The sequence below is a fragment of the Manis javanica genome, chromosome 16 (assembly GCF_040802235.1).
Source record: "Manis javanica isolate MJ-LG chromosome 16, MJ_LKY, whole genome shotgun sequence".
In the NCBI taxonomy this organism is placed as follows: Eukaryota; Metazoa; Chordata; class Mammalia; order Pholidota; family Manidae; genus Manis; species Manis javanica.
In genome coordinates this window covers 53,835,113-53,851,109 of record NC_133171.1, presented here as the reverse complement: position 1 = coordinate 53,851,109, position 15,997 = coordinate 53,835,113, and the positions used below count along the sequence as shown (strand labels likewise).

The 15,997-nt window shown below is 38.7% G+C and overlaps 1 protein-coding gene across 5 annotated transcripts in view; it reads right to left on the bottom strand.

Annotated features, from left to right (window-relative positions):
• The window catches only part of LOC108409882 (unconventional myosin-VI-like), a 133,820-nt gene that overhangs the window by 26,238 nt on the left and 91,585 nt on the right, over window positions 1-15,997 (bottom strand). The window contains exons 1-2 of one of the 5 annotated variants that reach the window (XR_012126171.1): window positions 11,104-12,493; window positions 8,969-9,075 (exon numbers count right to left, since the gene is read on the bottom strand). The exons of 3 other annotated variants lie outside the window; for them this stretch is intronic. Coding sequence is in view for 1 of the 2 variants with exons in the window: in XM_073224457.1 (XP_073080558.1) it covers window positions 8,969-9,075 (107 nt within the window). In the remaining variant the exon portion in view is untranslated. Of the gene's footprint in view, window positions 1-8,968; window positions 9,076-11,103; window positions 12,494-15,997 lie in introns of those variants that run through there. One more of the 5 variants, XM_073224457.1, reaches the window with a different exon arrangement.

Here is a 15,997-nt window from a genome sequence, read left to right as displayed (position 1 = left end):
ACCTCCCCTGCTTTGTTTCCTCTTTGGCACTTAAAATTCTGTGTAATCTATTATGTATTTAATATCCTCTGCCCCTTCCATACTCACACACTAGAATGTACTCCTAGAAACCAGGTAGTAAAGTTGGCTATTGGCTGGACTTCCAGCTACAGAAAAGTCGGGCACTGCCAACTGCCACTGCAGTATTCATACACGTATTTATTCACTCAGTAAATATAAGGCCCTATTCTATGTCAGGCACTGTTCTAAATACCTAGGAAAATCCAGTGATGAAATAGACAAACACCCTTGCTCTCATGGAGATTGCATTCTAGGGGGATAAGATGATCAAAATCCATGAAAAATGTTTTGATTAAATTATATAATATGTTAGCTGGTGATTAATGCTATGGAAAAAGTAGTAGGATTGAAATTTGAGGAAAGGGAGTGTTTTACATTTTAAATAACACAGTCATGGTAGGTCTCCTTGTGAAACTACAGTTAGAAACTAGGAAGATACCAGAAAATTGAGATTTTATGTATAATCCAAATAAGAAAGGGGTCTAAGAAAAGAGTACAGAGTATTTATCTTTTGCTCAGTAATGTTCCTAATAACTCCTTGAACTAAGAATCAGGGCTGTTTCGCTGTTTGTAAAGCCTACTAAGAAAAATGACAGAATATATATGCCATTGTAGACATTCACAATAGTAAATGTGTGGGTGCAATAAGTACATGTGTTAAGCATTTGAAACATATCTTGTAGACGACAATTGACCAGCATAATAAGTTATAAAAGGAAAAAGTGATATATTTACTGTATAGAGGATATTAAATTGTCATTATTTATACAGAATGAATATATACCTAGGAAAAGCAAAACATCAATTGAAAACTCTTCTAACTAACGAGATTTTATTAAGGAATCAAACATCAATTAAGTTTTGCCCAGGTTCATTTAAATATGACACAAAGCTTAAGTTAAATATGTGTGAATTTCCTTCCTGTCATGAAATCCCACCAAAAATAACTTGAAATGCATAAAAGCCAAAGGACAAAGGAAACTCAAGAGAAGACCACAGCAGATAAAAGATGCAATAAAATTTCAGAAGCTGAAAAGTAGATGGATGAGTGGTGACTGACTAAATCTGGAGGAATATGAAATCTCAGTGACTGTGATGGGGTTGGTAAAGGAATAGAGGTAGAGAAATTGAAAAGAGGCTGAATCACACCACAGAATTACAAAAGGCTGAGGAATTGTATCTGTGAAAGGGATTATGGTAGTGCAGGCAGTGTGAAAACTAGGAATCATTGAAAAACCTACATAAATACCCTTTTGGACCACAAAGTCACACATTCTTCCCATGTAACCTGCACCTACCACTCTTCACCACAGCAGAAGATGGGAGTTTTTCTCTCAGGAGAGGTTGGACTAGAGCTATGAACTCAGGGACACTGTACACAGCTGAGGGAAGGTGTGTGATTACTTGAAGAAATCCTCTAACATAGAACACAGAGATCAAAACAAACAAAGAGAAAAATAAGGTCAAAGGAAATAGAGACAATGTAGGTAACAGAAGAAAGTTTCATGAAACAAGAATAGGCTAGTTTAAGAAGGGAATATTCAAAGAACCAGGGGAGGGAAATCTGGAAATTTAATAAAATGTCTGGAAATTAAAGTTAAGGAAATCATGTAAATATTGGAGCAAGAAGACAAAGAAAAGAAAAATAGAGAAGATAAAGAAAAATATACTCCAAGTGGCTGAATATCCAAAGAAAAGAGATCCTAAGAGAGAGAAGGAGGAAATATTTTAGAAATTAATATTACAAACTTCTAGAACCAGAAAACACAAATTTCTAGATTAAAATACACCACCAAAAGCAAAAAGAATTGTCCAAGGCATAACACTGAGAAATTTTGTTAATCCCAGAAGTAAAGAGAATATCCAGAAGTTTTCAGAGAGAAGAGCATGTCACATGCTAAAGACTAGAAACCAGAAAGACCCTGGACTTTTCACCAGCAACACCAAAAGCTCCAAGGTAATTAAGGAATGCCTTCAAAATTCTGAAGGGAAATTATTTAAACCTATGCTTCTATACCCAGTGAAATTATCAAACAAATGTCAGAGAAGAATAGTATTTTCATACTTACACAGTAATATACTTTCCATGCTTTTTTTTTGAAACGCTAATGGAGAATGTGCTCCTCCATAATAGGAGAGTAAATTTAGAAAGAGAAATATATGGTATCCAGAAAAATAGATGGTCTAATTCAGGAGAGACAAGGGAAAACCACAAAATGAGAGTGAAAGAAAGCTCCAGGATAACACATCTACAGTGGCCTAGAATCAGCTAATCTAGTTCTGGAGGGTTCTGAAGGGTTCCAGGAGAGAGATCTTCAAGAAAAATATGCAGGTGACAGATGACATGATGTGTTCAAACATACTGAAAGGAGATTTTACACTTCTTTTAGGCAGTTTAGAGATGCCTAAGTAAAAGAAGCAGTAAATATAATAATAATAATAATAATAATAATAATAATAATAATAATAATAATAATAATAAGCAAACTTTAAAAAGTAGATAATTATTAATTCTAGGAAAAAATCATGTTTTAAAGAAAAGGAATGGTGAATAATACATCACTATAACAATGTAAGCACAATATTTAGTGAACTACCAACCATTACCACTCTCCTGTGATGATGGAAAAGAAGAGTGTATATCTATTTGCATAAATATTTCATGTGTATGTTTCTGCGTAGCTCAAGGAGTTGAGAGCTACACTGTCATATTGCATAGTTCAAAGTCAATAAATAATTATATGGATCTGAAAAAAATAAGAAATAGTTTATAAATGCATATTATTACTTATGCCTAGAACAGGTAAATGGAATGGAAGTGGTGGCCTCTAGGTGGTAGTCAACAGTGGTGAGTGATATGGCAGGGACTATTATTTTTCACTATAGGCTTTATCTTATTAAAAAAATAATAAATGTCTGGCACATAATAGGTGTCCAAAATCTAGTAGCTGCCTTCTTAAGAAAATCAGTAATTTCCATATTGATCAGTAATTGCCTATTATATTCTTAAAAGAAAGAAAATACACTCACAATTACATAAATGACTATAAAATATCTCACTGACCTAACAAGAATTGTGTGGGATCTATGAAAAAAATTGAAACTCCACAGAGAAATATACAATCCTAAATAAATGGAGAGACACGTCACGTTCATAAATGAAGAGAAAAGATGCCATTCATTCCCAATCAGTAATAGTTTGAATGGAATCCCAGTCAAAATACCAATAATCCCCTTATTTTGTGGGCTTGTTTTTTTTTTTGGTAGTTTGAAAATAATTATTCCAAGTTAACCTGAAAGAAGAAATAGGCAAAATCAATTAAGAACCCTCTGAAAAAAAAAATGAGGGCATAACATCAATATTAAATCATACAACGTTTCAATAATTAAAAACAACTTGCTGGTGCAATAGTCAGCAAATCAAGGAACAGGTTGCATATCCTCAAAACAGAACCTTGTACATGATAAAGAAACCTTCTTGGAACACTATGGCATAGAGGTAAAGAGTATGGATTTAGAAAGGCCAGGCAACCTGGGTTCAAACCCTGGCTCTGCCACTTGCTAACTGTGTAACCTTGTAGAAGTTGTCAATCACTCTGTGCCTCTGTTTCCCCATCTAAAAAGTGGAAAGAACAAAAGTACTTAGGTGACACATAATGCATTGAGAACTGAGCCTGCCGATAGCAAGTCCTATATAGGTATTTGCTATAATGGTGCTCAAGTCATCAGAGCCAGCTTCACAAGTGTGTGACCTGTGCAGTCATTCAGGGCCTTGCTCTTAGAAAGGACATACTGGTTAAAGGCTCTGCTGTCACCATATTAAAATTTTTAAGAAGTTTTGAACAAGGAGTCCTGTCTTTTCATTTTGCAAAGGGCTTGGCATTTTATATAGCCAGTCCTGCAAGTCAATTAAGAAAAGGGCGAATTATTCAACAAATGGCACTAGGAAAACTAGTATTTCAGTGTTGGAGGAGTGGGAGCAGGTCCAGGTTAGTTTCTCTTTCTATACCATGTGGCACACTAAAAAGACATCATTATACAGTATAAATAAAAGCTCTGTGTTCTGAATTTGAATGGGATGTACTGATTAAACATATGATGAATTTTATCTTTAAAAATTAATAATATATTTTTTCTAATACTGTTCACTGAATTGGCCTAGAAAGAAGAAGCCAACAGCAAAGAGCACTCCTAGTACCCGGATGTGGTCTTGTAATATCATTTCTCACTGAAAGGAGCTAGGGTTCCTTGGAAAAATGGCTGATTCCAGAACTTGCACAGTAAATGTACAAGATGAGTTCACTGTTACATGATAGAAATTGTGATATTCTTACATCCTCAATGTCTGACAATTTAATCTCAACCAGTTCATTTAATAAGCCTTTTCCTCTAAAATGTGCACAGGTGCTTTCTCTGAGTGGAAGAATTATGACTGGTTATTATTTTCTTCTTTATACTTTTCTGTACATTCCCATATAACTTTCAATTTAGTTTTTATTTTTATCAAAGTAGTACATGTTTGAAAAAGACCAAACAATCTACTAGACTTACAATGATAAACAGCAGTTCCTTGTCCCACCCACTCCCATAGGATTCACACAACAGAAGCAGCTAGTTTCAGTACTTTCAATTGTTTCTTCTAAATAACATTGCTATTTCTTTAATTTTCAGTTTTAGATTACTTTTCAATTTTTTCAATGAAGACGAGGATTTAACTCACTTATGCCACAACTTCCACCTAACTTCTTCCACCACCCCATTCTCTTTAAATCAATATTCGGTATTTACAACTGAGCCAAGCAGGGCAGAATAATTACCCTGTTTTCTTATACCACTTTTTGTTTTCTCTGGAGTTAACAATTGCCTCAGTTTTTTCCCTTATGCAGTATTGCTTCAAAACATCTTATTTATCTGCAAGCTCTCTGCCAAAACTGGAAAACTTTTCTCAGATTATGGTCAAATTTACACTTAGTCTATCTCCATTTTTTTCTCTAGGATCCTCTTTCCTGGGGCCCTCTGTATTAGGGTTCTCCAGAGAAACAGAAGCAATAGTATAGAGAAAAAAGTTTTAAGGAACTGACTCACATGATTGTGGGGGCTAGCAAGTCCTAAATCTGTAGGGCAGGCTCACAGGCTGGCAACTCAGGAGAGAGCTGATATTGCAGTCTTGAGTCTGAAATGCACAGGGTCGGCAAGCAAGCTGGAAACTCAGGCAAGATTCCTATGTTGTCATCTTGAGGATGACACCTTCTTCCTTGGGACACCTTAGCCTTTGTTTGTAAGGTCTTTAACTGATCAGATGAGACCTACCCACATTATGGAGGGTAATCTACTTAACTAAAAGCCAAGTGAGTATAAATGTTAATCATATCTAAAATATATCTTCACAGGTAACATCCAGACTAGTGTTTGACCAAACTGGGCACCACAGACTAGCCACGTTGACACATAAAATTAACAATAACACCTTCCATTCTCCTAGTAACCTCTCTGCTCCTGTGGTTTTTGTTTTGTTTTCAGTGCCCCTCTCCCACTTAATTTCACGGCCTTCCCTCTAAGTATCAACTATAGAGTTCAGTAAATACTTCCCAGGTGAATTAAGACAACTCATCATGGAATTGTGCTTAGGGAGACAAAGGAGATGCCACTGGGGACCTCCTCCACTCCCATTCAGATGCCTTGTCATCTCCATTGCTTTTCCACTGTTCTGAGAAAGCAGGAAGGATAGTGCTGAGCTCAGACAGCATATATTGTGTGTTAACTGCCAATAACCACACCTGCCCTGGAGAAGAAAACGCATTTGCAGCTTCAGTCCTTCAGGGAAGCATTAGTATCATTAACTGGACCTGCAACAGCTGTCTTGTCATTTTTATCCTCATGCTTAGGCTACAAACCTGAAAACCTCAAAGTAGAGAAAGCACTAAATACAAAAGTAACTTTTTATATTGTTTTTTGGTTTCAGATATGCCAACACACAGTACGCTGATAGCTTTGATCATATGATTTTGCCTGTTTAGACGTTTTTATTGTCTTTAAACTGAATGCTTAATGATGGGGCCAAAAAAATCGAGAAATCTTAAGAAATACAGATTTTAAATTATTTTTTTCCAAATGACTGTGTTGTGTGTGTGTGTCATGATGAATCAATGTTTCTTGGGGAACTGAGGGCGAAAAATCTCAAAAACTAATGAAGGATGTGAAGTGTGGCAGGTTCATGCCTAAATAATGCATGAACTTTTCCCACCTACATATTTGGGAATGAAAATATCAACAGGGAGGAAATTATAAAAGGTTTACGGAATATGGAAAGAGGACTATAATGCTGAACAGAAAGAGTGACAAAAACAAGTTCCTCAAAGGAAAAATAAATCTGGAAGCCAGAAGTGAAAGTGATATGACGTCTGCTGACCTCATTGTGCTTAGGAACCTTCCTGTAATATGAGGGAGTTGCTGAGGCTCACACTTTTGAAAGTTTTTGTTCAACTGGTGGGGTGAAGAGCTGCATGAATCACAAGATTCTCAGGCTCCCTTCAGGAATGTGGTAAGTCTTCCCATGTTTCTAGAGGCCCTAGACTGTCCTAACTGCAAACTGGTAGCTGATCTCATCAATTCCCTAAAAATGGAGGCATGTAAATCCCATTTATTCCAAATAGATGTAATAGGATGTACCAGAGTGTTCCATATCCATAAGTTTGGAAAATGTTTGAATTAAGTAAAATAATGTGAGTTTCTTTATTGCAGAACTTTCCAAGACCTTTAATAGCATTGTAACTCTCTATCACGAACATTTGTTATACAGGATTGCCCATATTTATGACTATGTTTCAGGGAGTACTGATTAACATTTCCCTAAACTAGTGTTCTGAGAAACACAGATCTAAATAGCCACCATCAGAAAGAGGGACTTGCTAGCTCTTGCATAGCTTCACATCAGTGAGCAAAGAGACCCAACAGCCCATTACCATCTCCTGGCTTTGAAAAATGGTCTTTTAAATTCCTGTAGTTGTAAATTGCTGACAAGTGCTTCGGAATCCAATCTCAGAGCTAAAAGGAAACTAGAGATCACTTCCTCTAATCCCTACAATTTACAGATGTGAAACTGCCCTAAAGAGAGGCATTAGGTTGCCCAAAGTCATAGGTGAATTAAATTGCAAAGCATGGTTAGAATCACTGATCTTTCCTGTCCACTTATCTTTCTCTTGCCCTGTTGTGCCTCTCCTTATGACTGAATCCATAGATTAGCAATGAGCTGTTAACTGCACAATTTTGATAAACCTGCCTATAATAAAAAATGAGACCTAAGCCCAGCTGATGGCCCATGTTATCTCAAACAAATCTCAGTATGACAAAATAATTCAGGTTGTCACCAACATTTGAAGCAACAGAGTTGACATGTGGTTTCAACACCAGATTCTCCATTTCTCTCTGAGCCCATAGCCTCAGTGCCTTCCTTGAAAACTGGATTGTTAGTCATATGTCATGGTCCATCTCTCTTTATAACGTTTTTAAATAGGTTTGTATTGTTCAAAAATAGATCAAGGTTTATGAAAGGTTCAAAGTGAAAATCTCATTCCTGCCTGTCTCCAACCCTCCAACTTCTCACCTTTCCTCTCCACAGGAAGCCATTGATATTAGTGTTTTATGTATCCTTCCAGAGTTTTTTATGCAAACATGGATATAGATGATTACTTTTCTCATTTATTTACACAAAATGCCATGACCTCTTTATTAGGTAGTCTTCTCCCCTTTAGGCTTTAGTTTCCGCATTTATAAAGACAGGGGATTGTAACAACTCCAAGATCCTGTCTCTCTGACATCTCAGATGCTAGGAATGCATTAAGCCCCCTGCTACTTACTCTGCCTCTCTTGACAATGTTTGGCCTTTGGAAAGTCACACTTGCATGGCTCGTTTTGTCAGTGACCTCAAATTTAGAACACTCAGGGTGTGGCTTGCATACTCTGGTATTTCATGCTTTAAGAAAATCCAGTACACAAATGTCAACATTTCCAAAGCAAATAAGGGAGTGACTGCTTGTATTACAAATGAACCTTGCAAAATGATTCATCAAAGGCATCTTTTATGTATTTACATATATTTATTACATAAGTAATACTTATATTTGGTACAAAGTTCAAGAGTATACAATGAAAATGTTCCACCTTCATTCCTGGTCACCAAGCTCTCCTCCCTACAGACCACCTTTGTTCTTGTTTATCCTTCCATTTTCTTTGCTTATGCAAACATATCCATGTATATCCTTTTCTGAAAACAGCACTTCCAAATGCACTGTTTTGCACCTTGTACTTTTCACTGGAAAAAAAGATATATTGGAAATCCTCCCATGTGAGGACAAATAGAACTGCCTTGTTCTTTTTTTTAAGGGTTAAGTAATTTTTCAATGATGGCTATGCTAAAATGAATTAATCTAAGAAGGGGTTCTTTTTACTACTGAATTCCATTATTCCACTGAAAATCTAATTTAATCCCTGAGTCCTGTTTTCAGTTGCACTCTGTTGTAGAGAACAAGATCCTCTCAGCGAGCTTCCTTTTGGGCACAGTGCACAATCAGGGCAGGCATCAGCACCTACAGAAGGACTTGCACCAAACAGAAACTCACAAGTGTTTTCACCTCCTGAAGCTTAAGGTTGAATCTCAGATGCTTCAAGATCCTCAAAGCTTAATCTTCCTAATTTTTAGAATAACCTTTTCTCCTTTCTCTCTCCCCCCTTGCTCCCTTCTCATTACTGGAACAGTCTAACACAGCATTTTTTTTAAACACCAACCGTTTGAAAGTGCCTCCTTTTCCAGGACTCTGACTAAGCTCCTAGTGACTACTAGCAGTCCTTGCCCAGCATGAGCCCCAGCTCTGCCCTTGGAACAATAAAACTCCTCTGTAGTCATACTCACTGTAGGAATATGAAGAATTTTGACCAGAGGCAGGAGATGACGAGATACTGATCTCCCGGCCCTCCGTGTAGCCAAAGGGGCCCAGGCAGCCTTGCCATCTTTTATTGCTGGGGATGTAAAAATATTATCATTTTTTAATATGTGACAGTGAAAGAGGTTGAGAAGCCCTGTCAAGCACCATGAGAGGATATATTGTCCTTAGCACCGAGTTTAGCACATTAGTTAATATGATTGATTGGTAGGTTGAATGGCGTAATCAGGCCTTGTACTCAATAAATAGTAGGTATTATGATGATGATTATCATATTTTTTCATTGTTTTCTCTGTGCCCCAACCGCAAAAAAAAAAAAGAAGAAGAAGAAGACATGACACCCACAGGTATTTTATAACCTTAATGCTAATCCTAGTTAAAGTATTTCCTTCCTTTAGTTCTGTGACATAACATTCTCTTGCTTTTCTTCCTAGCGTCTGAGCCTCCTTTGCTGATTCTTCCTCGGGCCTTTAAATGGAGTTTTCCCAAGTTTGTCTCTTTGTCCTCTTCTCTCTCCCTAAGGCATGTCCGGAACTCCTGGGATTACAGAGACAAATTGTGTTCTGCTGAACCCCAAATTGATGTTTTCAAACCATGTCCTTTCTCTGAGCTCCAGGCCCAATCATAAAACTGCCTCCCTGTCATGGCTCTTGAATTGACTGAGATGACGCATCTGCCACCTAGAGGGATGAAAGCTCAAAACAGAAACAAAGGTACTGAAATACACGGTTTTTCCACTCTGCTAATAAGACAGTTTTTCCACTCTGCTAGCGAGTTCAGATCTTTTCTACCTTCTTCGATTCTTTGATTCCATAAACCCTTCCCACCCACCAACTCACCCCAATTAGCAGATCCTATCCCTTCCCACATCACAGAAGCCATCAGCTCCATCCCCCCCAACCTGCAGACATCTCCACTCTCAGCCTTTTTTCCTCCTGTCTAGGCCAGTTTCCTGCCTGGGCTTTGGCTTGTGACACTTCCTAGTTCCTCGGGGGTCCTTTGCTCCTGAGTGCCCACCCTCTCCGTTCTCTCTCTCTTCCCCACTCTACTTGCTACTTCCAAGCAACATTTATGCATATCCAAAGGCTCCCCAATTTAAAAGCCTCTTCCTTTGACCCCAGGCCCTGCTCCAACTGCTGCCCTTCACCCTTCCTTCACAGCCAAATGCCATAAAAGAGCTATCTCTGTTTACTACATTTACTTCCACACCTCCCACATCTCAACCTTCCGAAATTTTGCTTTCTTCCCACCATCTGCTGAAACTACTCTTGAAAAAATCAACACCAGTGTCTTCCCTATTCTTTTATCCAATGGTCCTCCTGTTGCTTGACCTCTCTGCAGCGTTTGCTGCTATCGGCCAGTCCCTTCTCCTTGTCTCCTTGTTGTTTTTTTCATGACAGTATTTCATAAGTGGTTCTGTGTGGCTGACAGGGTAATTGCCAGCCCAGGGACTGTATTTTCTTTCTACCTTCACAAACACCTAGTTATCTCTAACTCACCCTTCAAGTCTCAGCCCAGGGCGCCCTTCCCTGTCCCCTAAGACAGGTCTGCACGGCTTCCTGCACTTTGCCTGAATAGCAATTATCACAGATTACAATTAGATATGTTAGAGTCATTCTACACACCCAGGTTTTCCCTGGAGTTGTATCTAATTTCCAGGGACTTCTGTGGTAGCAAGATACAGGGGAAGATAGCTTTCTGCTCCTGAACATAAGCTGTTACACCGGCCCAGATGAAATGTACCAAGAGCTCACAGGCCTCATGAATTCCACTTTATAGGGATCTGCACACTCCTCTCATTCTCCTCAGACATTTAAAGTTTTCCCGTTTTTCCAGACTTCGTCCAAAGAGATCACTGGAAATTATTAAAGCACAGTCTTGAGGGGTGGCCTAATAGTGACCACACACAGCCTCTTGGTATAAAATTTCTCCTAATGAGCAGTGAAGACACCAAAACAGGTATCAGGGATTCTTCTTGTCCCCATTCCTAACTTCCACCCCAGAAAGCCTGGTTCAGTTATGGCAGCACAGCACAGGGCCTGTGTATTACCCACTTCTGAGGTCTCCAGCCACCTTCACTTCTGTCTGGGGACCCTGAGCTCACCTGGAGGCAAAGCAGACTCTCTCAAACTGTGAGTGTTCTCTTTGCACATGAGTCTTTTCTGTTTCCCACAGTGTCCGGGCTCCAAAGCCAGGAAAAGACTCCTTCCTTTTTCAGATGGGTGCACCCCTCCCTGAGCAGAGACGACAAAGATTTAGTTCACCCAGTGAGGGAAAAGGCCATGGAGAAAAGAAAATCCGAGGGACAAAAGCCATCAGTTAATATTCATAGTAGCCTCCTGGCACAGTACTGTGGATATTGAGAATCCAGGCACATGCGTATTTGGAGACAATAGATTACTCCAGAACTGCTGATGTCCTCAGCAGAGAAAGAGGTATGGCAGAAGGAAAACAATCATTTTGCCGGAGAGGAGGAAAAAAAGAGCTATGTCATCTTCAGCATTACACAGAGGAATTTCTGGGGGGAAATGTGAAGATCTTGTGATTGTTGAATTGCAAAAGGTATGAGTCATTTGTAAATATTAAGAAAAATAAAACATGTACCGCTGCCTAAATATAGCTAGCAAGAAATAATCACCCACGCAGCTCTCCTTAATTACCCAGTTAATCTAATTACCTCATACCATCTTTTGGCCTTTCTCTTCCCACACAGTCCCATTTATTGCTGATTGCCTAAATGAAGCAACACAGTCACCCCAAACAGAAAACCCACAGACAACCAATAGAAGCTACACATCTGAAAAAGACATACCATTGTATTTTCATGTAATTCTGTGTTAACATACTTCTTTCTTTTTTTAGAATCACAAACCCTGGGAGGAAAATGGCAGAGACAAGTGGAGGGCAAAGTGATCTTTCCTGAAAATACTGGTTCCTCAGGGGGCATGAGGCTGACCCCAGAGGCCTCTTGCTTTCTGGTGGCCACCCAGGACACAGCAGACAAGCACAAAGCATCTGCCTGCAGGTGACTGAAGCTTGACACTGACAGGACCGAGTCTGTCCAGCTGCCTTCTCTCTCAACACCAAAATGCCAAAATGCACTTTGAAATCTGCCCACCTTTAGCTGACTGAGAAAGACTAAAAATGGTTAAATGGCTTTTCTTCTTGACATCGGCATGGTGGGAATTTTGCCTTTGGGGAGCCGTGCAGATGACTTTTTCCTGTGATGCTCTCTCAACCTGCTCTTGTTGTTGGACGCTCTATTTTCTTATTCTCACTTAGACTTCTCTTTGTCTTGACAGACAGCTTTGGAGAAACCAAAATAATTGGACTCCAGGGAGAACTGAGGTTGTAGAGCTGCAGCTTACATGAACTGAAAGAATAATTTTTTGCCACATCATGTTTTTATTCAAAAGTCGACTTAAAGGCACTTCTTACGGAAGTCTTGTTTTTGTTTTTGTTCTTTTATCATCGTCATTATTATTATTACTTACAATCAGTTATTGGGTACCTACTCAGTGAATGTTGTACTAGGCCCTTTGGTCCTTCAGCTAGGTTCTTTGAATTTGATCTTCTGGCATCCATGAGAAACAGGCATTGATTGTTATCCCTATTCCAGAGGTGAGAAAGCTGAGAGTCAGAAATAAAGGGTTAATGAAAGGCAGACAGGCAGATTGAACGGGAAGCTAATGAAGCCAAGGAAGCTGAAGCCACAAGGCCCTGTCCTACAAGGACCCCTTTCAAGGCCCTGCACCTAACTCTGTATCCATAAGCTTTTATTCTTCTCCTCAAGGAGGAGCTTTCAAACTTACAGAACCTTCAGTCCCCATAAAATCTGGATCTGTCCCTGGTGGGGAGCCAATATTTGAACCCAGGATTGTTTGACTTTAAAGTTTATCCTCTTTGCACAGAACTATGTACTTCATGAAATACAAGAGTCAAAAAATACAACTGATACTCCCTAAATCTGCTGTAACCTTGAACACTCCAGTAACCTTAACAGAGCACTCTGTCCCAATCCTACTTGGATCACTCCTTCGAGAAGCAGAAATGTGTATCAGTAGATGCTCATTTATCACCATGGGCTGGGGGAATGAGGGAGGCCCTGTGAGGGAGTGGTTTGAAGGATACGCTTGGAGCTGGCTCCCAGGTTAGAATCCTGGTTCTCCCACTTCATCCTTAGCTCTGTGTGTTTAGGCAAGTTATTTCACCTCTCTGTGCTGGAATTTCCACTTCTGAAAGATGGATACAGTAACAGTTTCTACTTCTTAAGAGTTTGTACATGTCTGTGTGTATTAAGTGAATTAAAAGGGTTTTCAAACTGTAGGTCAAGACCCATTAGTGGGTCATGAGATCAATTTAATGGGTTAACTAGCATTAAAAAAAATAGATTTGGAATACAATCTAACAGTAGATATCAGAATGCATTGCACACAGTCAGGGTAGTAATTGTTTTCTGAAAGCTTCTGTTTCCATTGTGTATAATATGAAAGTATGTATATATGAGTGTGCTTCATTGCTCTGTAAAATTTCTTCCTATGAGTCACTGTCCAAAAGGTTTAAAAACCTCTAAATGAATACAAAGTAATCAGAAGTATGTGGGACACCTTGCTGATGACTCAGAATTGTTAGTTACCACAGTGCTGGACCCTGTGGAATAGCCATAGGTGTGCTTAATGTAGTCCAAATGCCTTATTTGTATTATTTGTCTTCACGTATAATCCTAATATTCTTTTTTAAATGTTTTATTATTTAAAAATCATGCATGTGCAGGGTAGAAAGTTAGAATATGCCAGTATGCAAAAATACGGAAATATTACCATCCCACTACCAGAGATTACTTGTTAACATCTTAGTGAATATCAATCTGGATCTTTTTCTATACTCATACTTTTAAACTCAGATAAAATCAGATTTTTCACATTATTTTATAAACTTTTTTCTTCAACCAACAATCTCTTCTTTTTCACACTTGTAAACTTTGATTTTATCTATATCCAGATCATATGCAAATATCCTCCAAAATATCCTTCTTAGCAAATTTCTCGAAACCAGTATTGGTTCAGGAAGGACTGTTCACTGATCTGGTGCTTATGGCCCTTAGTGTCTTCTAATACTTTTGCCATGACACTGACTTTCAGAGAAACTAGGCCAACTGTCCTGCAGAATGTTCCACTTTCTGATTTGTCTGTCTACTTCCTTGTGCCAGTGTTTATCCTGCACCCTGCATTTACTGTAAATTAAAAGTTACATCTAGGAGTGTGAGAGACTCAATTTAAACATCTGGATAGACTACAGTTTAAGGAGTGTTATGTGTTCATACTACATCATCAGAAGACAATGTCTAGACCCATTACTGATGCTAAAATTTCAACTAGTCTTAGGGAAAAGACTGTCTGATTTTTGCAATATGTAGTTACACCCACCCCACTCCCAATTTGAGACTAAAAGTGAACCAGTGTGATTGGCACTATTTGTGTGTTCAGTTCACTAGTTTTAAGAGCTTTATTTAAGTATAATTGACATACAATAATAAATGGCACATTTTTAAAGGTTACTGTGTCAATTTTCTATTGCTATTGTAACAAATTATCATAAACTTAGTGGCTTAAAACCACACAAAATTCATTATCTTACAGCTTTATAGGTTAGAAATTCAACATGGGCTCACTGGGATTAAATCAAGGCATTAGCAGGGCTATATTCCTATGTGGAAGCTCTAGGGAAGAATCCATTTCTTTGTTTTTTCCAGCTCCGGGGGCTGCCCACATTCCTTGCCTCATCTTAAAGCCAACATCATAGCATTTCTCTGTCCATTCTTCCTAGTAATCTCTTTCTGACTCTCTCTCCCACTTTTAAGGACCCTTGTGATTATATAGGGCCCACCCAGATAATCCAGGACAACCTCCCCATTTTAAGGTCATCTAATTTGCAGCCTTAATTCCATCTGTTACCTTAATCCCATTTTGCCATGTAACATACATCTTTACAGCTCTAGGAATTAGGATATGGACATATTTGGGGGACCACTATTCTGCCTACCACAATTGCAGTATGATCCTCAAAGATTTATGACCATCTCATATGCCAAATACATTCACTCCATTCCAAGGTTCCCCCAAATCACAACCCATTAGAGCATCAAGTCTAAAACCTTATCTAAATCTCATTGAAATCATCTCAGTTAAACATGGGTATGGTTCCAGATATAATCCATCTGGGGGCAAAATCCCTCTCTATCTGTGGACCTATGAAACTGGAAAATAAGCTTTCTTCTCCAAAAAGACATAGTGGGTCTAGCATAGCATAACAGTTATACATATTCCTATTCAAAAAGCAAAAAAGGAACCACTGGTCCCAAGAAATTTCAAAATCCAGCTAGGTAAACTCCATTAGGTTTTAAGGCCTGGGAACAGTCCTCTATGTCTCTCAGCTCTGTTCTCTGGGTTTGAGGCTCTGTCCTCTGAATAATCCTTCCTTTTTCATTAAAGATACCCATGTTTATAGCTGAGGAGTTTTATCAGTCTGCTTCCTGTCTGTAGAATTTTGGAGGTCCAACAGACTTCCTTCATTTAATCTTTTCTGTTCCTTTCAGTCCAAGCTGTCAATGTTTCTTGTAGTACAAAATTCTCAAGAGCCCTGTGTGTCCCCAGTGCATGTGACAGGGATCCACTCCAGTAAACAAGAGGCTCCTCTACTTCTCTTTCCTAGTAAACCCGTCTTTACATTTTCTTTTGTTGAGATGGCTGAGGGGACCTACTGAGTGGCACTCTTAATATCTTCAAAGAGCCTTTTCAGGCTATTACAAAGAAAGCTGCTACGGACATGTATACGTCTTTGTATGGACATATGCTTTCATTTATTTTAGGTAAATATCTAAGAGAGAAATGGCTGAATCATATGGTGGGTACATGTTTAACTTTTTAAGTTGCCAAGTCATTTTCCTAAAGCAGTTGTACATTTTACATTCCCCACCAGCATTATATGAGAGTTCAATT